General features: G+C 42.1%; 1 protein-coding gene across 4 annotated transcripts in view; it reads right to left on the reverse strand.

The window, feature by feature from the left end:
- Window positions 1-8852: 8852 nt before the first annotated feature.
- The window catches only part of LOC126425098 (inositol-trisphosphate 3-kinase A-like), a 362560-nt gene continuing 347312 nt past the window's right edge, over window positions 8853-24100 (reverse strand). The window contains exons 1-8 of one of the 4 annotated variants that reach the window (XM_050088022.1): window positions 17535-17884; window positions 15056-15158; window positions 14133-14279; window positions 13775-13905; window positions 13064-13146; window positions 12503-12671; window positions 11234-11305; window positions 8853-10646 (exon numbers count right to left, since the gene is read on the reverse strand). In XM_050088022.1, coding sequence (XP_049943979.1) covers window positions 10419-10646; window positions 11234-11305; window positions 12503-12671; window positions 13064-13146; window positions 13775-13905; window positions 14133-14279; window positions 15056-15158; window positions 17535-17639 — 1038 coding nt within the window. In that variant the 5' untranslated portion in view covers window positions 17640-17884 and the 3' untranslated portion in view covers window positions 8853-10418. Of the gene's footprint in view, window positions 10647-11233; window positions 11306-12502; window positions 12672-13063; window positions 13147-13774; window positions 13906-14132; window positions 14280-15055; window positions 15159-17531; window positions 17885-24100 lie in introns of those variants that run through there. The other 3 variants (XM_050088021.1, XM_050088020.1, XM_050088019.1) reach the window with 3 other exon arrangements.

Here is a 24100-nt window from a genome sequence, read left to right on the forward strand (position 1 = left end):
GTTTTCTATCTACATAAATGATCTTTTGGATAGGGTGGATAGCAATGTGCGGCTGTATGCTGATGATGCTGTGGTGTACGGGAAGGTGTCGTCGTTGAGTGACTGTAGGAGGATACAACATGACTTGGACAGGATTTGTGAATGGTGTGAAGCTAACTCTAAATATAGATAAATGTAAATTAATGCAGATGAATAGGAAAAAGAATCCTGTCATGTTTGAATACTCCATTAGTAGTGTAGCACTTGACACAATCACGTCGATTAAATATTTGGGCGTAACATTGCAGAGCGATATGAAGTGGGACAAGCATGTAACGGCAGTTGTGGGGAAGGCGGATAATCATCTTCGGTTCATTGGTAGAATTTTGGGAAGATGTGGTTCATCTGTAAAAGAGACCACTTATAAAACACTAATACGACCTATTCTTGAGTACTACTCGAGCGTTTGGTATCCCTATCATGTCGGATTGAGGGAGGACATAGAAGAAATTCAGAGGCGGGCTACTAGATTTGCTACTGGTAGGTTTGATCATCATGCGAGTGTTACAGAAATGCTTCAGGAACTCGGGTGGGAGTCTCTAGAGAAAGGAGGCATTCTTTTCATGAATTGCTATTGAGGAAATTTAGAGAACCAGCATTTGAGGCTGACTGCAGTACAATTTTACTGCCGCCAACTTATATTTCGCGGAAAGACCACAAAGATAAGATAAAGAGAGATTAGGGCTCGTACAGAGGCATATAGGCAGTAATTTTCCCTCATTCTGTTTGGGAGTGGAACAGGGAGAGAAGATGCTAGTTGTGGTATGAGGTACACTCCACCACGCATTGTATGGTGGATTGTGGAGTATGTATGTAGATGTAGATGTAGACCACCAGGATGAACGGCCTCCACCAAACTGTGGCCAGAAGCAAAGTAGACAACCCTGTGACACAACATAACACATTTCATTTCAATGGCTGCTTCACTACCTGGGACATCTGGATCCTCCCCTCTACCACCAGCTTTTCTGAACTGTATAGATGGAAGTTATCCTTAAAATACATACTGTATTCCCATAACTATCCCGGCATCAACCTACATTAACATACTGTTCCCACACCCTTCTCCCAACAGTTTCCACCCCAAGTTTCTTATCATTTCCTCCCGCTCTCATGTCCAACCCTTTTTGTTTGGCATCCTCTGTCAATGCAACTTTCCATCTTTCCCCACTCCTCTTTTGTTCCGCTCCTTTTTTCCCCACCTTTCTGTTCCACAACCTCTTGACACTGCACCTGCACACTCCATTAGATAGTGTACCTCTCCCTCCTCCCCCTCCCCTCCCCCACCTGTACACTACTATCCCCTCCCCTTCCCCCTCCAAATTGCTGCTTCCATCCCACTTGATAGCTGCATTCTGGTCTGAGCTGGCAGTCAAGCGTGCGTGAGGGATGCTTGCTTGTGTGTATGAATTGTGTGTTTTTCTCTGTGTCCCATTTGCTGATGAAGGCTGTGGCTGAAAGCTTTGTGTAAGTCTCTTAATTGTGCATGCCTGCAACTGAATGTGTCTTCTTTACAGTATGTAGCAATCGGTCTTTTCCTGCATTGTTGATTTTCTACATCTACATCTACATCCATACTCCACATGCCACCTGACAGTGTCTGGTGGAGGGTACATTGAGTACCTCTATCGGTTCTCCCTTCTATTCCAGTCTCGTATTGTTCGTGGAAAGAAGGATTGTTGGTATGCCTCTGTGTGGGCTCTAATCTCTCTAATTTTATCCTCATGGTCTCTTCGCGAGATATACATAGGAGGGAACAATATACTGCTTGACTCTTTCCCACTGACATTACTTTTGTTATGAAGATTAGCATCTCCAAAACAAAAGTAATGTCAGTGGGAAAGAGATATAAACGGATTGAGTGCCAAATAGGAGGAACAAAGTTAGAACAGGTGGACGGTTTCAATTACTTGGGATGCATATTCTCACAGGATGGCAACATAGTGAAAGAACTGGAAGCGAGGTGTAGCAAAGCTAATGCAGTGAGCGCTCAGCTACGATCGACACTCTTCTGCAAGAAGGAAGTCAGTACCAAGACTAAGTTATCTGTGCACCATTCAATCTTTCGACCAACTTTGTTGTATGGGAGCGAAAGCTGGGTGGATTCAGGTTACTTTATCAATAAGGTTGAGGTTACGGATATGAAAGTAGCTAGGATGATTGCAGGTACTAGTAGATGGGAACAATGGCAGGAGGGTCTCCACAATGAGGAAATCAAAGAAAAACTGGGAATGAACTCTATAGATATAGCAGTCAGGGCAAACAGGCTTAGATGGTGGGGTCATGTTACACGCATGGGAGAAGCAAGATTACCCAAGAGACTCATGGATTCAGCAGTAGAGGGTAGGAGTAGCTGGGGTAGACCAAGGAGAAGGTACCTGGATTCGGTTAAGAATGATTTTGAAGTAATAGGTTTAACATCAGAAGAGGCACCAATGTTAGCACTGAATAGGGTATCATGGAGGAATTGTATAAGAGAGACTATGCTCCAGACTAAATGCTGAAAGGCATAATCAGTCCTAAATGATGATGATGATGACCCCTCGGTGAAGGTATATTCTCAGAACTTCAACAAAAGCCTGTACCGAGCTACTGAGCATCTCTCCTGCAGAGTCTTCCACTGGAGTGTATCTGTCATCTCCGTAACGCTTTCGCGATTACTAAATGATCCTGTAATGATCACTCCTAATGCGTACTCCCAGATAATTTATGGAATTAACTGCTTCCAGTTGCTGAAGTGCTATATTGTAGCTAAATGATAAAGGATCTTTCTTTCTATGTATTCGCAGCACATTACACTTGTCTACATTGAGATTCAATTGCCATTCCCTGCACCACGCGTCAATTCAGTGCAGATCCTCCTGCATTTCAGTACAATTTTCCATTGTTACAACCGCTCGATATACCATAGCATCATCCGCAAAAAGCCTCAGTGAACCTCCGATGTCATCCACAAGGTCATTTATGTATATTGTGAACAGCAAAGGTCCCACAACACTCCCCTGCGGCACACCTGAAATCACTCTTAGTTCGGAAGACTTCTCTCCATTGAGAATGACATGCTGCATTCTGTTATCTAGGAACTCTTCAATCCAATCACACAATTGGTCTGATAGTCCATGTGCTCTTACTTTGTTCATTAAACAACTGTGGGGAACTGTATCGAACGCCTTGCGGAAGTCAAGAAACACGGCATCTACATGGGAACCCGTGTCTATGGCCCTCTGAGTCTCGTGGACGAATAGCGCGAGCTGGCTTTCACACGATTGTCTTTTTCGAAACCCATGCTGATTCCAACAGAGTAGATTTCTAGTGTCCAGAAAAGTCATTATACTCTAACATAATACGCGTTACGAAATTCTACAACTGATCGACGTTAGAGATATAGGTCTATAGTTCTGCGCATCTGTTTGACTTCCCTTCTTGAAAATGGGGATGACCTGTGCCCTTTTCCAATCCTTTGGAACGCTATGCTCTTCTAGAGACCTACGGTACACCGCTGCAAGAAGAGGAGCAAGTTCCTTCGCGTACTCTGTGTAAAATTGAACTGGTATCCCATCAGGTCCAGCAGCCTTTCCTCTTTTGAGCAATTTTAACTGTTTCTCTATCCCTCTGTCATCTATTTCGATATCTACCATTTTGTCACCTGTGCGACAATCTAGAGAAGGAGGAACTCCTGCCTGGAGTTTCCATCATTTGATTTCACTTGCCAGTACAATTACTTCTTAGTGGTTTATGTTCCTGATAATAAAAATAATTTTAAGCTAACAATACAAGACAGGAAAATAATTTTAACGTAGACTTTACCTCCTTGTTTAGAGCTCAGAATGGAGTTACGTGCTTTGATGTTAAAATATTCAACAAGCACCCATCTAACGTAAATCCCTATTAATTCATATGAGAATTAAAAATATCTCTCATTAGCCACATTTTCTACTAATTACATAGATTTAGGATTCAAAAGTTCTTTTCAATACATGGCAAGTATCAGGATAAAAATTATTTGCAGGGTCAAAATTTTTTTGAATCCATGTTAGTGTAAGACTTTAAAAATCTGCTTGTTCGATCAAGTTAAAACTCCTCAACAAAAGAACTACACCATAAGAATCAGAAAAATATAAATAAATGTCTGAGTAACAAGAATTTGTGAGACATAGTCCATAAAACTGTTTTGTTATTTTACGAAACTGTAGTACAAATGTAAATTTCAGAAGGAAAAATATCAGATTTATTTAACCTATGAGTAATACTAGAGCTAATGGAGATGCTCCACTTTGCTAAATTTCATACTGCACACTGAAGGCAATGCTGTATCATAGAAAAGCATCGAGAAAGATTAGCTTGGTCCAAAAATGAAGTCAAAATGACATGGATTATTCTCTGCAGGTGTTCTTTTGAATAATGGCAGTACACAGCCATATGCCCTAACAGCTGTTATTACAAACACAGACCCTTTACACTGTGCATTTCCAACAGACACTGTAGTCACCAAATCTTTTTCTTTACTCACCTTATTGTTTCATTTCTTCTCTTGTTAGGGTTATACATCCTTTTAAAAGACACTTACAAATTTTAAATAATTGAATTTGTCAATACCGTCTTTGCACAATTTTCATTTTTTTGCAGGGGAGCATGATGTATTAATGTACTTTCCAGTTGTTAATCTCTCTTTATCCTTTTGAAAGCTAATATGAACACTGTGTAAGCTTAGAATGTAAGTACAGGAAAATTACAGAAAGTTAGCCTTTCTGATATTTGCACATAAGTTAAAATATAATTATGAAGGTTAACATAAATCATATTTCACAACAACACATGAATTTTTATCTTTTACTGCACACGTCCATATCAGTCTATATATAAATGTTCACAATATGTCAAAAATTATCTTTGCTGTAATATTGTCTTTGGTTATGTGATGGTGACAAATGCAGTAGACATTCTGTTCCAAGCCAGTCACGGTGTGTGAAGTAGTCATGCCGTACACAGTTAAGATGTTATTGTGTACACAGTTAAGACGTTATTGTCATAAAGATAGAGCAGTCATGTACATGACTTGATTATCTATTTATTTTTTATTTTACTTTTCCAGGACCTAGATCATACAAAATAATGACAAAATTTTTACAGACACTGCCAATTTTCTTCTACATGGACTGTGAGCTCCATACTTCAGCTGTCTTGGTCTTATCTCTCGCTGCATATAGATCATCTGTGGTGCAAGGACAAGCCGGGGATGATACGGTCTTGCAGGTTACCACACTCACAGTGAAGCCCCACTTCCTGATGTTCGTCTCGCATCGCGACCCTCCCATCCTCTTCCATGTCATGCACTGTGGATGAAAGCCTGCAGCAAATTCATTTGTGATACTCTCGTCAGCTTTCAGTTACTGAATTTTGCCATCGGTCTGTTTGGTGACTGCCAGGTGCTGATGGAATTGCCTGATGATGTGTGCATCAAGTTGCTGCTCCTTTGCCATGACTTAGGTTTTGTTCCTGTACAAATAGAGGATGTCTAAGAGAGTTTGCTTCTTTTTCCCATTTCTGTGAGTGTTGTCCTGCAGATGTCAGGTGGCATCATACCCACGATTTCATAAAATTTTGGTGACAGGAGTTGAAAATTTTCCAATTTTTTATAGTACAGAATGTAAGTATACAATTTCAGTTAATGGGAATGAATTTTAACTGTTTACCGTATTCTGTGAATTATCAAAAAGATTTAGCTCAATAAATTCCAATATGGTGCCTAAATGTGTTGTCATTGCTGATGACAAGTGTGCTAAAGACAGGTGCAAACCCAACCTTTGCAAGCAGCGCTCAGATGACAACTGCACAGACGGCCAGTGTGGCCGAGCAGTTCTAGGCGCTTCAGTCTGGAACCACGTGACCATTACAGTCGCAGGTTCAAATCCTGCCTCGGGCATGGGTGTGTGTGATATCTTTAGGTCAGTTAGGTTTAAATAGTTCTAAGTTCTAGGGGATTGATGACCTCAGATGTTTAAGTCCCATAGTGCTCAGAACCATTTGACAACTGCACAGGCTTTCAAGTGGTTCACAACTAATACTTTTTAAGTCTAAGAGTAAGACTTATGTTATGCAGTTTCACCCAGTAATAATGACCTGTTGGTGCCAGAAATAAACACTGTCGTACACCAAATAAAACACACTGAAAAATTTCATGGTGCGCAGATGGATTAGAAGTTAAAACAGAGGCATTTTATGACCTGAGAAGCATTTCTTGTCCTGATGAGCTAAAGAGAAGACTGTTGGCTTCTTGTGCATATATTCACTCCCTGTTGACTTCTGGAATTATCTTCCAGAGCAGTGCACCTAAAGTAAATAAAGTGTTGGTTCGGCAGAAGTGGGCAATAAGACTGTTGCTCGAACAGTCCACGGGTATACGGCCGGTTCATAGTGTCCAACGGGCACAATATTTCAGCGATCAGACATGTCACCATCGTCAGGTGTGCTGACGAACTGAGCTCCTGCGGGCGGGCCGCGCACCTGACGATGGTGACATGTCTGATCGCTGAAATATTGTGCCCGTTGGACACTATGAACCGGCCGTATACCCGTGGACTGTTCGAGCAACAAATATGCCGGGAGAAACTGAAGAATCACACAATAAGACTATTGTCTAAAGTAGATAGCTACATATCTTGCTGCAGGTTCCTCAATTATTTTCTACAGTTTCACTATCTGCAATGAGATTTGCACTTTGGAAAATGAATATCCCTATCTCTAAAGTGATTTACAATAGTCGTCAGCCTGTATGTACATGTCTGCTGCATCAAAAATCCGAAGTTGCATCTCTTACTTACTAGTAACTGAGCAAGTGTTTTTCAGGGTAAATGTTTCATCAAACACCTAGTTTTAAACTTGGGCAACTTTACTGCTGCTAGTTCGATTTTAATACATTTCAAATGTCTTGCTTTTTGACCGGCAATATGTGTCGTATATTTGCAGTAAAATCATTAAGCTTCAACAATGTCAGTAAGGGATATATTTTTTTGGAAGTAATTCATAGTATTTTTCAAATCATATCATTTTGCTTTCAGCTACCAGAATTATACAGGGTGATTCAAAACGAATACCACAACTTTAGGAATTTAAAACTCTGCAACGACAAAAGGCAGTGCTAAGCACTATCTGTCGGCGAATTAAGGGAGCTATAAAGTTTCATTTAGTTGTACATTTGTTCGCTTGAGGCGCTGTTGACTAGGCGTCAGCGTCAGTTGATGCTAAGATGGCAACCGCTCAACAGAAAGCTTTTTGTGTTATTGAGTACGGCACAAGTGAATCGACGACAGTTGTTCAGCGTGCGTTTCGAACGAAGTATGGTGTTAAACCTCCTGATAGGTGGTGTATTAAACGTTGGTATAAACAGTTTACACAGAATGGGTGTTTGTGCAAAGGGAAAAGTTCTGGACGGCCGAGAACGAGTGATGAAAATGTAGCACGCATCCAGCAAGCATTTGTTCGCAGCCCAGGAAAATCGACTCGCAGAGCTAGCAGAGAGCTGCAAATTCCACAATCAACTGTATGGAGAGTCCTACGAAAAAGGTTAGTTATGAAACCTTATCGTCTGAATTGAACATCAACTACCCGAGGCGATGGCTCGGCCGCCAGGCAGCCCGTGACAGAGCACTTCATCACTGGCCTCCAAGAAGCCCTCATCTTACCCCCTGCGATTTTTTCTTATGGGGGTATGTTAAGGATATGGTGTTTCGGCCACCTCTCCCAGCCACCATTGATGATTTGAAACGAGAAATAACAGCAGCTATCCAAACTGTTACGCCTGATATGCTACAGAGAGTGTGGAACGAGTTGGAGTATCGGGTTGATATTGCTCGTGTGTCTGGAGGGGGCCATATTGAACATCTCTGAACTTGTTTTTGAGTGAAACAGAAGGTTATATTATGTATAACAGAAGGGTATATTATGTTTCTTTCATTAAATACACATTTTTAAAGTTGTGGTATTCTTTTTGAATCACCCTGTATTTTGCGATTCCAATTTTTGCATTAAGCCATTTTCAAGCAAAAGATTTTGACGTAAGGGCTGTTGTTATCTCTGCTCGTAAGTCGAAGTCTTATGCTTGAAAATGGCTTAATGCCAAAATTGCAATTGCAAAATAAAATTTCAACAGCTGAAAGCAAAACGAAAACCTTAAAAAATCATAGGTGCTGTGGATGCATCCTGCAAGAAGAATAATTCATATGTCGTTGATTACCGGTGGGATGTACATGTCCTGTAATATGCTATAAAGAAGCAGTGGGACTTTTCTGTATGTTACTGCTGTGTGTCAGTCTCCCATTGGTAAAGGCAAGCCTGCTAATGGCTTGCAGAATTCTTACACCTGGAGATTGTGCCACCTTCAAGTTTTATTGTTAACCCTCGGCCTCATACTGTAACATCAAAATACTTAGTGCCTGCAGACAGGCACAGATGACTTCTGAAAGCCCCGAGAAACCTACAAATAATTTTTTACATCTCACCTCTCCCCACACTGGAAAATGAAATGGTGGGGAATTTTTTCATGTTTTTACTTCTGACTGACAGATACAATTACAATACATTAATGTACTTTGCCCCAAAATAAAAAAAAACTTGCATTTTATGAGTTCTTTCCAAATATTTCGATGTTTGTCATTTGTTTATGGCAATTTGTCCTTAAATATGCATTTTTGGCTGCTAAAGCCTCTGTGGTTCAGTGTATAAATGTGTTTCACTTCCATTTACACTTCCTTTCCTTATCATTGAACATATTCATTAAATGCCCCAAAACACAGGCGAAAATAAAAAATGAAGCATTCCTTTAGTGCTTAAAATTTATTATTCAGCTGATTACATAGTCTGCAGTGATAAATAATTCAAACAATCGGCAAATCCTCAAGTGTCTACAGACAGCAGTATTTTTGTTAGTTATCACATATGAGATAAATAAAAAATTACAATCAAAGCTATGCTTGCTACAGATGTTACAAATTTACACCACACCTACAGCTATTCATTGTAAGCAGTGTTCACAAGCAACAGAAATTGGCAGAAATCATGCAGACACTCTAAAGATTATGAATTGAGGCAATTACATGCCACTACAGCTGTTGTCACGTTGAAAATGCCAGAATTCAGATATATAGTGCATTTAACAATAATATTGCTAACATCTTAAAGCATTTGCTACAATATTTTATCCAAAATGCTGAGAAACAGTCTTAATACAACATTGTATATTTACTAGGCTTAACTGACTTCTATGTATCAGATTCGCATCTGAAGTAGAAGGAGTCATTATAAGTGAAGTACAGAAAAATGCTGCAAAATTATTATATAAATTAAATAAATTACTTAGCCCCCAATCTGAAATACATTGGAGTGGTTTTTAAACAGCTTCTGGCTTGATTAATGCATTTCATTTACCAAGCAGAAGTTGAAAATGTCTTCTGGCTCATTTCCCAGATGCCACACTACAGCCAGAACTTTAGCATGAACATACATTATTTCCACATACTTTGAAAATGGCTGACAGGTGTCAGAAAATATGAAACACCATATTTTGTTGAGAATGGTTAAGAACTGCAAGAAACTTTGGTTTCTTGTCTCCAATATTAACAAAACACACAAGTGATTTTAACAAATCACATGAGTAGTGACATTTCAAATAAATGATTCACTTTGACAAAATTTTCTCTTACATCTGAGCATTCTTTGTACTACAAGTTGTTTGCATGTGTATTTGCACTTGTCTAAAACATCTTGTAGAAGTCTAACAGGTATTTAACCAAAATATTTCAGTGCAATGCAGTGAATGCTATCATCTTCTGACGGAGAAGAAGTAGTTTCATACTGCACCAAAATGTAGCTTCACCTAATATTTCATTTAGAGTGTTGCTTGTCACAAGTGTTGATCTGATTTAAGTAACTGCTGGTCATGTTCAATTGTTACACATTAAAAACTTCCACTTCATGTGGAAAAACAGCCATCTTAAAAACAAAATTTAACTGCACTAAGGAGTCCAAGGCTTGTATTAATTCAGTACACTGAAGCAGGTCACAATCCCAAAAGGGTGCAGTCCTCATTTCTCGGCTCAGCAATTGGCACAACTCCGTGCAAGATTACACACTGAGTGACACATCAGGGAGGGCAGCTCGTAACATCCATTGTCACTCGGTAACAGTACTCTGCCACACGCACCCTCCCGTATCGCAAGTGTAGGGGTCCCGAGTCACGACAGCGTCGATGGGAATCGCACGGGAGTCGACCGGCGGACGGGCCAAGTTGCCGGCCCAGCTTCGGTCTCTCAGGTGTGGTCTGCCAGGCAAGTCATGTTGCAGGGGGCGGCCACGGGGCGACGCAAATGGCGCGCGCCCGGCGCTCACGTGTTGTCGCCTGGAGCCGTGGCCGACTCTGCTGCCATCTCGGAGAAGATGCTGATGAGATTGTTGATGCCAATCAGGTAGCCGTCCTCGTGATTGCCCACTACCCAGCGTGAGGCGTGGTCGATTGCTGTGCCGCTGGGCAGGATCAGCGTCTTGGCAAAATCTATGAGCCACACGTTTGCATTGTGCTTGTCGTGCACAAACAAAAGGGAACTTCCTATCACCTGTACAGACAAAAGCGACAGGGCATTAGTTGATTGCAGGAAACAGATGAGGCTGCTGAAGTCTTTCAGCATCAATTGGAAGATATGAGAAGTGCCAAGTTACGTATTCAAAATCATTTATCACTGTCAGTTGCTATGAAAACCTTTATTACTGTGACATGTTTTGACTGCTAATCCTTACCATCTCAAAATATCATCACAATATCTTCTAATCACTATCAGAATAGCAACATATCACCTCTATCATAATATCACCTCGTAACATCACCCACAATGAGTTTTCTATTGTGGTATCTATACCAAAAACAAGAACTTGGCAGTAATGTTCAGACAACCTAACAAGTCAAACTTTTTAACAACGTTTATATTCTGTGCATTGAGTCGCATTGTCCTATTCAGGTTTTTCTATTATGCTTAAAGTGCGGTGGAATTTTATGTATTAATGCACATACATACAGTGACTTAAAACCCTCTTGTGCCTAATGATGGCAGTCTAAACTGGAAACCATAAAGGTTTTCATATATCTCTCTCTCTCACTCACTCTCACTTACTCTCTCTCAGATTACTGTGTTCCATACATGCTTACCTCATGCGAAGAGAAGAATTCAGAAACTTCCAAGGTGGCCCTGATTGCTTTCAACCTCTGAATGTATTTTGGCTGGAAGAAAAAATAAAACCTATAAGTAACAGGGTTTCATACAATGTCACTTAATGTAAGAATGTTTCATTATGCAAAACTTTTATTATCCCTATGTATGCAAATGTGTTATGACAAACAGAAGTTGAACACATTCAGTTAATGTGAGAATTGAACAGACTTTATTCTGCTTCACTCTTATAGTTCATTGTGGAACCACTTTTTCCAATTAAATTAACAGCCTGGTCAAAGAACTACAATTCATTTTAGGGCAGATACAATAACTTTTAAGGATGGGAAGTAAACCTACAGTACCTTAAACCATTCAAACCTGCCCCACTGTTGGGAACCAAGGTTGGTAAGTCAGCCTATCCCATTACATATTCCTAGTCCTTGGTGAGCCTGTTGGTTGGCCTTGGCCATCACGGATTTCATCTCCTATGACGTTTGCAGACTGGCAACAAGCTGGCAATATTTCAGTCTGTGCGTCTCCCACCAAATTATAGTCAGAGTACACATTTGAGGTGTTTAAGACAGGAGAAAGTGTGGTATCACTTTATGCCATTAACTTAATTTTTTGCAATTCGTTTCATAAAGAGAGGGATGCCAGGAGACTGAAGTGCAACATCTGCATCTGGTCAAAAGACACTTGTTTGACTCAGATGGTGTCAATATTGACCATCAGTGACAACAGCACTTCACTAGCTTTCAGTCTTTAACTAACAGTGATTTTCCCCCCATCTTTGATTTTAGGTTGTAGTGATCATTTAGAATTGCATCCCCCCCCCCCCCCCCCCTATACGATTTTGGTGACAACTTGCTACTAAACATGCTACCACAACACATCTGGACTTAGGCCAGTATGTGTAACTTAATAGTTGCCTCTAGTACCAGGGATCAATCCAATTTGCAACCTCTTTCAGTTACTGGATGGCATGTGAGGTCTAACTTCACTTCCCTTCCCTTCTAATGTATTACACGACCAAGATACCACACTCAGATGAAGTTCTTTCACTACAATACAAAATAAGTCGCTGCTCCAAAGTTATCAGTGCCAATGTCTCACAAAGATGTGTCATGTATCTGTTTCTATTACATTGATAACAATCTGCACACATTGGGCAATTAGATGCCTTAAGTATCAGCTGCAGGGTAGATCTTTAACTTGAAATGACAGTAACTGAAAAATTAAATAGAAACTCCTGTCCTGACACTTACCACTGCATGTGGATATCCTTCCGTGAAATCCCTGAATGCTTTGAGAATCTGCTCCCTGGTCTTAGTTGTCTTGAAGTCTTTGCTAGACTTTCCATCTGCTTTGCGAATACCTTCTATGCGGAAACCCAGTGTTGCTGTAGAGGAGATGGTCTCTCGCCACACCATGTACCTGCAAACAAAACAATATTCATACATGATGGAGAAGTGGAAGATAATGATCAAAGTCTTATGTCACAACATATGTTTAGCAATGAAAGCCTTTATTTCATTTTGCCTACTGAAGTCACAAACTGCAGGAACACCAAATATCTCTGAAGTTTGTTGGCCAATTGCCTTCAAGAACATGCTGTGGAATTTTGGTCAAACCGTGGGATATCCTTAATTTGCTGCCACAATATTTCACTGTAGGATCTTCTTACCATCAGCGTACACTTTAAGATGGCCAGAAGACACTGCTCCAAAATATTGTGGCACGAAGTTACTGATACTGGGCAGTTCACCCAGAATTGCATACATTGCACATGTGCTGGAGGTAAGTGGAAGACAAGCCTTGAAGCTCACCTAGGCTTGGTGACACCCTTGAGGCGATGCTCCTCCTCTGTTGGAGCTTCGGGATCGATTTGGATCATCTTCTCATACATGTCCTGCAACAAAGTAAACAGCCGTGTCAGAGCCACGCACCTAAAGCAGCATACAATACATCATTTTCATGCTTGCCTATTTTGTCTGCACATACAGGAATTGGCACCCATGATGGCATGACACTGCCTAAACGTCAGTGGGTAAATAGTAGGAAGCACTGATCATTACAGTGTACATTTTCACAGCTGTTAATCACATTATTGGGGATATTAGAGCAAAATCTAATGCCCGTACAACTGAAGCATGTTTTGTGAATAACATTTTGTATGAGAATGTCTCCACCAAGAGGAGATAAAACGTTAGACACACAACATGCCTTTAACACAGGCTACTGCCCACGTAACAAAGATAACAGAAAAGTGGGAAGCAGTGTTTTCTATTAAGGCTTAGCACATACAAGTATACGTAATGATTAACAGAGCAAGTCCCTTCATCCAGAAACCAAATGTGTGTGTCTATAATCACTAAGCTATAAAAAATTGTTTTGAGTACTCCAACTAAAATTGGGTAATATGTATTGTTACTGTTGCATCACATATGTACCTAATTTTTTTGTTGAGGGTTGCTTCAGTTATAGAGTGTATTGTATTCCAAAGTATTAACATCTGTAAGAAAGCTATGGGAACTCACCTTTCGGAGCTTGGGCTTTTCCTTGGCCTTGGCCAACTCCTCCTCCAGATAGGTGCGCACACCTATCTTGCAGTCCATAACGCACGGGGATTGGAAGTCGCCCAGTAAATCTTGCAATTGTAAGTATACTGCTAGTATAAAGTCAAGGAATGCAATCGCTCTTAATGTGACAAGCTAATTTCAACAAATGGTTCATATGGACGCACGCGCACGCACACACACACACACACACACACACACACACACACACACACACACACACACACACACACACAGAGAGAGAGAGAGAGAGACAGAGAGAGAGAGCCATAAGGCAGACTCAGACTATGCAGATCATTGTTGCAGTAGGCAAGGATACAGTCTCCGTCTTCGCAGGTGACGTGGCCCTTGTACTCTGGGACGTAGGGCCTGAGCACGTCTTTCATGAGCACCTGGAAGCACAGCTCCTCTTTGGGGCAAAGCTTCTTCAGAATCGTGCCTTGCTCGGGACCGGCTTTGAAGTTTCCTGCAGCGGAAACGAGAAAACATGTTAGAACACTCCGTCGTTATCTCCATAGTCGTGCTGAAAACGTGAGACACCCATACGATCAGAGTTCTTACTTAGAAAATCACCAGATCTCTTAGCGTATTACTACACTGTGTCTAGCGAAATAAACTTTACAGCATTTTCTTTCTCTCTCTCCGAAAAACGCTTCTTCAGCTAGCTAAACTTCAGTTAACACCAAAACTTAACAGTTCTAACCAGTCAATGCAAGTGCAGATCACACCCACTCGTTCCATATGACATCAAGACTACGAGGATTCAGTGACTTCAACGCATGATCAGGAGAGGAACCCGCAATCCGATCATTTCTACTATTTAGATAGGCATCTGCAATGTTAATCTTAATTGTTATTTTGTTTCCCCAAATAATGTTTCGCTACTCATTTTATAACATCATACAACAGCAACTCGTTACTGAAGTGTTCCTGAAAATAATCTGAGTAGCTATACCTGTTTACCACACCACTTACAACTGCCAAGATGAACTTTCACGAAGCAACACAACCCAAATTTTAAAATATTTATTCAGTAAAATTTACAGTAAATGCCGTACCGGCGTTAGTAAAGGTATATAAATTGTTTCATACGACGTCTATTTTTTTTATAAACTTCGTCCACGCTAATGTGGTAAATGAAAACGAATTACAGAGTCTCAAGACGCCGCTCTAGATAAAATATTAAATCTAAATCTACGCACACTGTTTACCAACAATACGCCGGAGAAGAAATACACCTACCTTGATGGCCAGCAAGCTGCACCCAAGCATAGCGCTGTTTCTTGTACGTTTGGAAGAACGGAGTCCATTGAACGACATTCCGTAGTTTTCTCCAACCGGAAGGCTGCAAAGAAAAAGAAAAATAACGGTTAGGGTCATTACAGAGTCAGCAGTCAAGATGCATGCATTACATGAAGGACGCGACGCAAACAGAACGGTTGTTCCAAAAGTCCGTAGAAGAGTTAAGCGTAGTGGAATACGCGACAAGGTCGAATCAGATAGTCGAGCGGGTTGCCTGATTGCGGGCGTAAGCGGTCTGACGTCTTCGATCCTGGACGCCACGCATATCTCTTAAAAGAAGATAATATCGTCAGTTGGTCGGAAAAAAAGGCATCTACTCTCGTTGTTAAAACACTATACAGAAAAAAAAACAGACCATTTACTGCACGTGACTGCCAGATAAGCATACCAAACTCATTAACTAGAACGGTGCATCGAAGTACTTTTCGGTGGCTATTAAAAGATTAAAATTAATTTTGTTCAATATAGATCACAAATTAATCATCCAGCTCAGAAATTTGATTCTAGTCTGCAGCTATCCAAGATTACCTGTTTATCATTTTTATATTTTGAGTTGTAAAACCGTCAAGATTATTGATCTTGTGAGCATTTCGTAAACTGACAAATTTGTGCACGCACATTCAAGTTTTTAACACGTTTTCCCCCCTCTCGTTTCGTCACGTCTAGAAGAAAATGCGCTAGAGTGCTGCCGAGATAATTCCAACGCCTGACGACAATCTGACGCGCACCGTCCGACCGATGTTTATGTAACGCAAAACAGCTGAGTGATAACAGACATGGGCGTCTGTATACACGTCCCATCCATCACCTAACTTTTCGTTCGAAAGTTTAAACTCTCAACTGCTGCTGCGTAAAAGGCCAAGTAAGTATGTAAACGACTCACTTTATAGTCATTTCTGGACGTAGTGCACCAGCTATTAGACTGTTACTAGTTGTTCCAGCTTGAACCACAGACTAAGCAACGCCGGGACAATAATCAGAAATTACTAATTTTTCCCGAATAGCGAGCGGGTAAGCAGACTTAACTGGTTCGTTGAACTTACTGTCAGCGCAAGTTAAACACAGACAATAAATTGTTTTAGCTGCCGAGCGAACTTACTGTCAGCGCAAGTTAAACACAGCCAATAAATTGTTTTAGCTGCCGAGCCTTATGATTTAACTAGGGCATTTTCTACTCTCCACACAAATGTAATTTAAGTATCTTGCACTTCTGACGGGAACGTTAAGCGAGCTGCTAGTTGGGTTCGTCTCAACAATAGGAGACTAATTTTCTCAAACCAGATTGTGCACGCAACCAGATGCACATTATAAACGTACCACAAATCTGTTTTCAGTACACGATCGACCAATAATTTTTCGAGAAGTATTAAGATTATTTCATGTGAGGGAAGACGTTCATCAAATGGGTTACTGGAATGGTGGCCAAAACGAGAGAATATGTCATTTGCCGGCCGGAGTGACCTTGCGGTTCTAGGCGCTACAGTCTGGAGCAGAGCGACCGCTACGGTCGCAGGTTCGAATCCTGCCTCGGGCATGGATGTGTGTGATGTCCTTAGGTTAGTTCAAATGGCTCTGAGCACTATGGGACTTAACATCTTAGGTCATCAGTCCCCTAGAACTTAGAACTACTTAAACCTAACTAACCTAAGGACATCACACACATCCATGCCCGAGGCAGGATTTGAACCTGCGACCGTAGCAGTCCCGCGGTTCCGGACTGCAGCGCCTAGAACCGCACGGCCACCGCGGCCGGCCCTTAGGTTAGTTAGGTTTAATTAGTTCTAAGTTCTAGGCGACTGATGACCTCAGAAGTTAAGTCGCATAGTGCTCAGAGCCATTTGTCATTTTATCTAAGTTCTCGGCAAAATAACTACTACCCAAGGAAACAAAATGTTGCTCAAGAATGACAAAGACATCGCATAAGACCTACGTTTTGAGCGCCAAGCCCATTCTACCCATACCATAAAACTGTCTTGAGACTGGGGGAAAAAAAAAAATCGAAATGTGAACATTGACAGATCCAGAAGTTCAACTTGCAAGCTATTAATAGTTGGTTAGTAATATGCTCTCTTCAGTATCAATATTTTACAGTCCACAGGGCACCTGGCAATGTCTGCTAGTGAAAAATACAGAATCACGTTTTCGGTGAAGGACAGGTCGAGAACTAAGAGAAACATCAAGGTATGATTATCGTGAAACTTTAAGTCATCATTCAGGTACGGCTTCTGTCAGCAAGAAGATTGAAATAAATTTGAAATCAGCCGCAGGTATCAAAATGTTAGTGAACACAAGAGTTCCGAGAGAAAAACAGCACCGCATCGTTGTTTTACCGAGCTCGTCGTCACCGATACATTACAAAACACACACACACAAGGCAAAGCGACTAAGTGTATTAAAGCAATGGAATATGACTAACCACCTTGACGATAATCTTGCCGAGCGTCATCTTCTTGCGGAAAGACGCGACGGCCGAGAAAGAATCTGAAGAAGCGTCAGACGACGAGTGGAACATCTCGAGGAGCATCTTAGCGGCAGACAGATCGGCGCACACGAGAGAGAACTGCGAGACGTAGTCACTCACACGCTGTGTAACACTTAAGATCGCACACGAGAGCTGTTCTCACTGAAGCGGCAGCTAGCAGCGAAAGACGCCCGGCCAGAGACAGCGGATACTCTTTAAGACGCGGCCAGGCCACCCCCCACCACCTCACCGCCCGGCGCACGTCACATCGCCGCGCAGGCGCACAGGGACTTCCTGCGTGCCGTGACGCCCGCGGCTGATGTAGCCGGGAAGCGCATAAGCGGGAATTGGCGTTGCGGGCAATAATACGAACCCGGCATGACCAATGAGGAAAAATGCTGGTACTGGGGAGGGGATGATACAGGGGAGCGTGGTGGGGTGGATGCGCCAATGTAACGAGTTGTTACTGCGTAGCTCTCGCACAGCCAGCAGTTCTCGCTAAGCAAACGCGGATGAACACACAATCTGCTAGTCGCCTGTGTGTACAGTGAGAAGCGTTTAACACGAAATAATACTGCCGTTCCAGAAGAAAACTTCATAATCTCGTACATTCTTTTTCTTTTCCCGAATTTGAAACACGAACAGCTGCTAGCATGAGTTTCCTAGAAGTAGATACCTTAGGGGTTGCGAAGCACTCAAATCGCTTGATACGGGCAAGTCTTCAGGTCCAGATTGTATACCGATTAGTTTCCTTTCAGATTACGTTGATACAATAGCTCCCTACTTAGCAATCATATACAACCGCTCGCTCACCGATAGATCTGTACCTACAGATTGGAAAATTGCGCAGGTCGCACCAGTGTTCAAGAAGGGTAGTAGGAGTAATCCATCGAACTACAGACCTATATCACTGACGTCGGTTTGCAGTAGGGTTTTGGAGCATACACTGTATTCAAACATTATGAATCACCTCGAAAGGAACGATCTATTGATACGTAATCAGCATGGTTTCAGAAAACATCGTTCTTGTGCATCGCAGCTAGCTCTTTATTCGCACGAAGTAATGGCCGCTATCGACAGGGGATCTCAAGTTGATTCCGTATTTCTAGATTTCCGGAAAGCTTTTGACACCGTTCCTCACAAGCGACTTCTAATCAAGCTGCGGGCCTATGGGGTATCGTCTCAGTTGTGCGACTGGATTCGTGATTTCCTGTCAGGAAGGTCGCAGTTCGTAGTAATAGACGGAAAATCATCGAGTAAAACTGAAGTGATATCAGGTGTTCCCCAGGGAAGCGTCCTGGGACCTCTGCTGTTTCTGATCTATATAAATGACCCGGGTGACAATCTGAGCAGTTCTCTTAGGTTGTTCGCAGATGATGCTGTAATTTACCGTCTAGTAAGGTCATCCGAAGACCAGTATCAGTTGCAAAGCGATTTAGAAAAGATTGCCGTATGGTGTGGCAGTTGACGGTAAATACCGAAAAGTGTGAGGTGATCCACATGAGCTCCAAAAGAAATCCGTTGGAATTCGATTACTCGATAAATAGTACAATTCTCAAGGCTGTCAATTCAACTAAGTACCTGGGTGTTAAAATTACGAGAACAACTTCAGTTGGAAAGACCACATAGAAAATATTGTGGGGAAGGCGAGCCAAAGGTTGCGTTTCATTGGCAGGACACGTAGAATATGCAACAAGTCCACTAAAGAGAGAGCTTACACTACACTCGTTCGTCCTCTGTTAGAATATTTCTGCGCGGTGTGGGATCCTTACCAGGTGGGATTGAGGGAGGACATCGAAAGGGTGCAAAAAAGGGCAGCTAGGGGAGAGAGTGTGGCAGATATGATACGCGAGTTGCGATGGAAGTCATTAAAGCAAAGACGTTTTTCGTCGCGGCAAGATCTATTTACGAAATTTCAGTCACCAATTTTCTCTTCCGAATGCGAAAATATTTTGTTGAGCCCAACCTAAATAGGTAGGAATGATCATCAAAATAAAATAAGATGAATCAGAGCTCGAACAGAAATGTTTAGGTGTTCGTTTTTCCCACGCGCTGTTCGGGAGTGGGATGGTAGAGAGATCGTATGATTGTGGTTCGATGAACCCTCTGCCAAGCACTTAAATGTGAATTGCAGAGTAATCGTGTACATGTAGAACCCGAAATGTTGTTGTTGTTGTTGTGGTCTTCAGTCCTGAGACTTGTTTGATGCAGCTCTCCATGCTACTCTATCCTGTGCAAGCTTCTTCATCTCCCAGTACCTACTGCAACCTACATCCTTCTGAATCTGCTTAGTGTATTGATCTCTTGGTCTCCCTCTACGATTTTTACCCTCCACGCTGCCCTTCAATGCTAAATTTGTGATCCCTTGATGCCTCAAAACATGTCCTACCAACCGATCCCTTCTTCTAGTCAAGTTGTGCCACATACTTCTCTTCTCCCCAATCCTATTCAATACCTCCTCATTAGTTACGTGATCTACCCACCTTATCTTCAGCATTCTTCTGTAGCACCACATTTCGAAAGCTTCTATTCTCTTCTTGTCATACAGTAAAGCTGCATGTCCTCGGGAAAAAATTACGGCTGTAGTTTCCCCTTGCTTTCAGCCGTTCGCAGTACCAGCACAGCATGGCCGTTTTGGTTAATGTTACAAGGCCAGATAAGTCAATCATCCAGACTGTTGCCCCTGCAACTACTGAAAAGGCTGCTGCCCCTCTTCAGGAACCACATGTTTGTCTGGCCTCCCAACAGATACCCCTCCATTGTGGTTGCACCTACGGTACGGCCATCTGTATCGCTGAGGCACGCAAGCCTCCCCACCAACGGCAAGGTCCGAAATAAAAATACGATATTGCAGTGGCGGTGTTAAACTGATGATGATGCACTGCGGCGACCACAGCCGTTACGAAACATCAGCTGAATGTGCAATTGCGAATAATGGCTACCATCAGCTGTAGAATGGAACGACAATGAAAATTTGTGCCGGACCGGCATTCGAATCCGGATTTCCCGCTTACCGCGAGCGCTCGCCTTACCATTTGGCTATCCGTGCACGAATCACGGTTAGACGCAAACTTCCATATGTCGACAACCATACGTCTACGATCTGTACTCGCGCGTCTACTGTGTATTCCCGTACAGATCTGACGTTGTCTCGAAGTCTCGTGCCCGGTACCGGCAGATAAATACGATACACATAGTGGATGTGCGAGTACAGATCGTAGACGACATACGGAAGTTTGGGTCTGGCCATGGTAAGGAGACTGCTCGCTACAAGCGGAAAAGCCGGGTTCGAGCCCGGTCCGGCACAAATTGTCATTGTCATTCCAAATGGCTCTGAGCACTGTGGGACTCAACATCTGAGGTCATCAGTCCCCTAGAACTTAGAACTACTTAAACCTAACTAACCCAAGGACATCACACACATCCATGCCAGAGGCAGGATTCGAACCTGCGACCGTAGCGGCCGCGCGGTCCCAGACTGAAGTGCCTAGAACCACTCGGCCACTCTGGCCGGCCATTGTCATTCCATTCTACAGCTGATGGTAGTCGCAATTGCGAATTCATCCGATGCGAAATACAAATGTTTTTAACACTGAAGGATCTTGCTTCTCGGGCGAATATACTTGCTTTCCGCGGTCGTACAGACGTCACATGCATTTACTTTGTTGTATCTGACGATAAAACGAAACCAATAAACACTGATTATACCGGTTTTTTGGGTAAAGTCATTCTGAAAAACACTGACAAGAGGAAGTCCCCACCTTTTGAAACCGTTTGTACGGTGATACAGGTTAAGTAAAGTCCAAGGTATCAAACCCTTCAGCCGTTCACACTGGTGGCCCTTCGTTTGCGAGTAATCAGCGGAAAAAATTTCGGAATTTCGTGTGATGGTACATAGCTTCGAAAATAGGGACATTATACAGACCGTTTGTGTAGTATAACGGGTAAGATACGGCACTCATGTACAAACAGCTCAGGGTTGGAATCTTGACAGGTGCAATGAAATTTCTAACTTTAAATCTTCATCAAAATGACTGATCGTTATTTTTATTCAATTAATTTGCGTAAATGTAATCCTCGTTTATATTTCTTTGTCATGTCATTGCAGTCTTTCTATTAACTGTTCTCTTATTTCTTCCAATCATTCTATCTCCACTTGGAATCTCTCCACTTGCGTGAAAATCTATTTTTATTTATCTATCATAACATTTAAACATTTGAAAACTCTGGTCTATTAGTTACAAGGAAGAAGACGAAATAATCTATTCATATTGAGAGTGCAGTAGTGTTGAAAATGATTTTTCGTTACAAAATGTACATGTCTTGATGGTAATCGTCATACAATCCTCACATTCGGGAGGACGAAGGTTCAAACCCGCGTCCAGTCATCCTGATTTAGGTTTTCCGTGATTTCCCCAAACCACTCCAGGCAACTGCCGGGATGGTTCCTTTGAAAGGGCACGGCCGACTTCCTAGCCCATACTTTCCTAATACGAAGGGACCGACGACCGCTTTTTGGCCTCGTCCAACCAACCAACCAACCACCCTGTATACACCGGGTGATTATAATTGAACTTTCCCTATTTAACAAGTTATAACACGGACTCCAATTACCGTACGAGTACCAAACTTGGTAGCATAATGTCCAGAGTATGAGGTACATCAGGCCTTCCCAACCTTTTCAGCTGGTGAACACCTTCTTCAGTCGAAAATCCATGGCGGAACCCTAGTCAGTCAAGAGTACAGCAACTTCAAATTTCAGAGCGAAACCCATGGGAACTGAAAGCTTCTTAATGCAAGTTCCATGTTCCCGATGACACCCCCACCCCCACCCCACCCCCCGAAGTATCAATAGTCTTTGGTTTAGAGATGAATGAAAACAACTTGAAGGTCAAAAATCGACTTATGAAATAGGTAGTGCACTGACAAAGCAAGTTTAACATTTATTGATGCCTGGGACCGCATACGTGCCAGCGAGCGCTGTGATTGGTGGACAAAGCTCGCTCCGCGCATGCGTAAAATGTTTCAGCGCATTTACCGCTGTGAGCCGGCGCACAAACGACCCCCGTATTGTTGCGAAACAGTCGATCCGAGAGGCCGCATTCTCCGGCACTAAACTGTGTATGCGTTCTTACTTAGGAACCGCAAAGGCTGCTTGGGAATACGACAGTCGTTTAATGAACAAAGTAAGAGCATATGGACTATCAGACCAATTGTGTGATTGGATTGAAGAGTTCCTTGATAACAGAACGCAGCATGTCATTCTCAATGGAGAGAAGTCTTCCGAAGTAAGAGTGATTTCAGGTGTGTCGTAGGACCGTTGCTATTCACAATACACATAAATGACCTTGTGCATGACATCGGAAGTTCACTGAGGCTTTTTGCGGATGATGCTGTGGTATATCGAGAGGTTGTAACAATGGAAAATTGTACTGAAATGCAGGAGGATCTGCACTGAATTGACGCATGGTGCAGGGAATGGCAATTGAATCTCAATGCAGACAAGTGTAATGTACTGCGAATACATAGAAAGAAAGACCCTTCATCTCTTAGCTACAATATAGCAGGTCAGCAAGTGGAAGCAGTTAATTCCATAAATTATCTGGGAGTACGCATTAGGACTGATTTAAAATGGAAAGATCATATAAAGTTGATCGTCGGTAAAGCAGATGCCAGACAGATTCATTGGAAGAATCCTATGGAAATGAAATCCACTGCTTGAATACTGCTCAGCAGTGTGGGATCCGTACCAGATGAGTTGATAGAAGAGATAGAGAAGATCCAACGGAGAGCAGCGCACTTCGTTACGGAGATGAAACTCCAGTGGAAGACTCTGCAAGAGAGACGCTCAGTAGCTCGGTACGGGCTTTTGTTGAAGTTTCGAGAACATACCTTCACCGAAGAGTCAAGCAGTATATTGCTCCCTCCTACGTATATCTCTCGAAGAGACCATGAGGATAAAATCAGAGAGATTAGAGCCCACACAGAGGCATACCACTTGAAATCCTTCTTTCCACGAACAATACGAGACTGGAATAGAAGGAAGAACAGATAGAGGTACTCAAAGTACCCTCCGCCACACACCGTCAGGTGGCTTGCGGAGTATGTATGTAGATATTTTATTCATTTATTGTAATTCTGTCAGAGACAGCAAAGGACTTGGAAGAGCAGTTGAACGGAATGGGCAGTGTCTTGAAAGGAGGATATAAGATGAACATCAACAAAAGCAAAATGAGGATAATGGAATGTAGTCGAATTAAGTCGGGTGATGCTGATGGAATTAGATTAGGAAATGAGACACTTAAAGCAGTAAAGGAGTTTTGCTATTTGGTCGAAGTAGAGAGGATAGAAAATGTAGACTGGCAATGGCAAGGAAAGCGTTTCTGAAGAAGAAAAATTTGTTAACATCGAGTATAGATTTAAATGTCAGGAAGTAGTTTCTGAAAGTATTTGTATCAAGTGTAGCCATGTATGGAAGTGGAACATGGACGATAAATAGTTTGGACAAAAAGAGAATAGAAGCT

This window comes from Schistocerca serialis, chromosome 10 (assembly GCF_023864345.2).
Source record: "Schistocerca serialis cubense isolate TAMUIC-IGC-003099 chromosome 10, iqSchSeri2.2, whole genome shotgun sequence".
In the NCBI taxonomy this organism is placed as follows: domain Eukaryota; kingdom Metazoa; phylum Arthropoda; class Insecta; order Orthoptera; family Acrididae; genus Schistocerca; species Schistocerca serialis.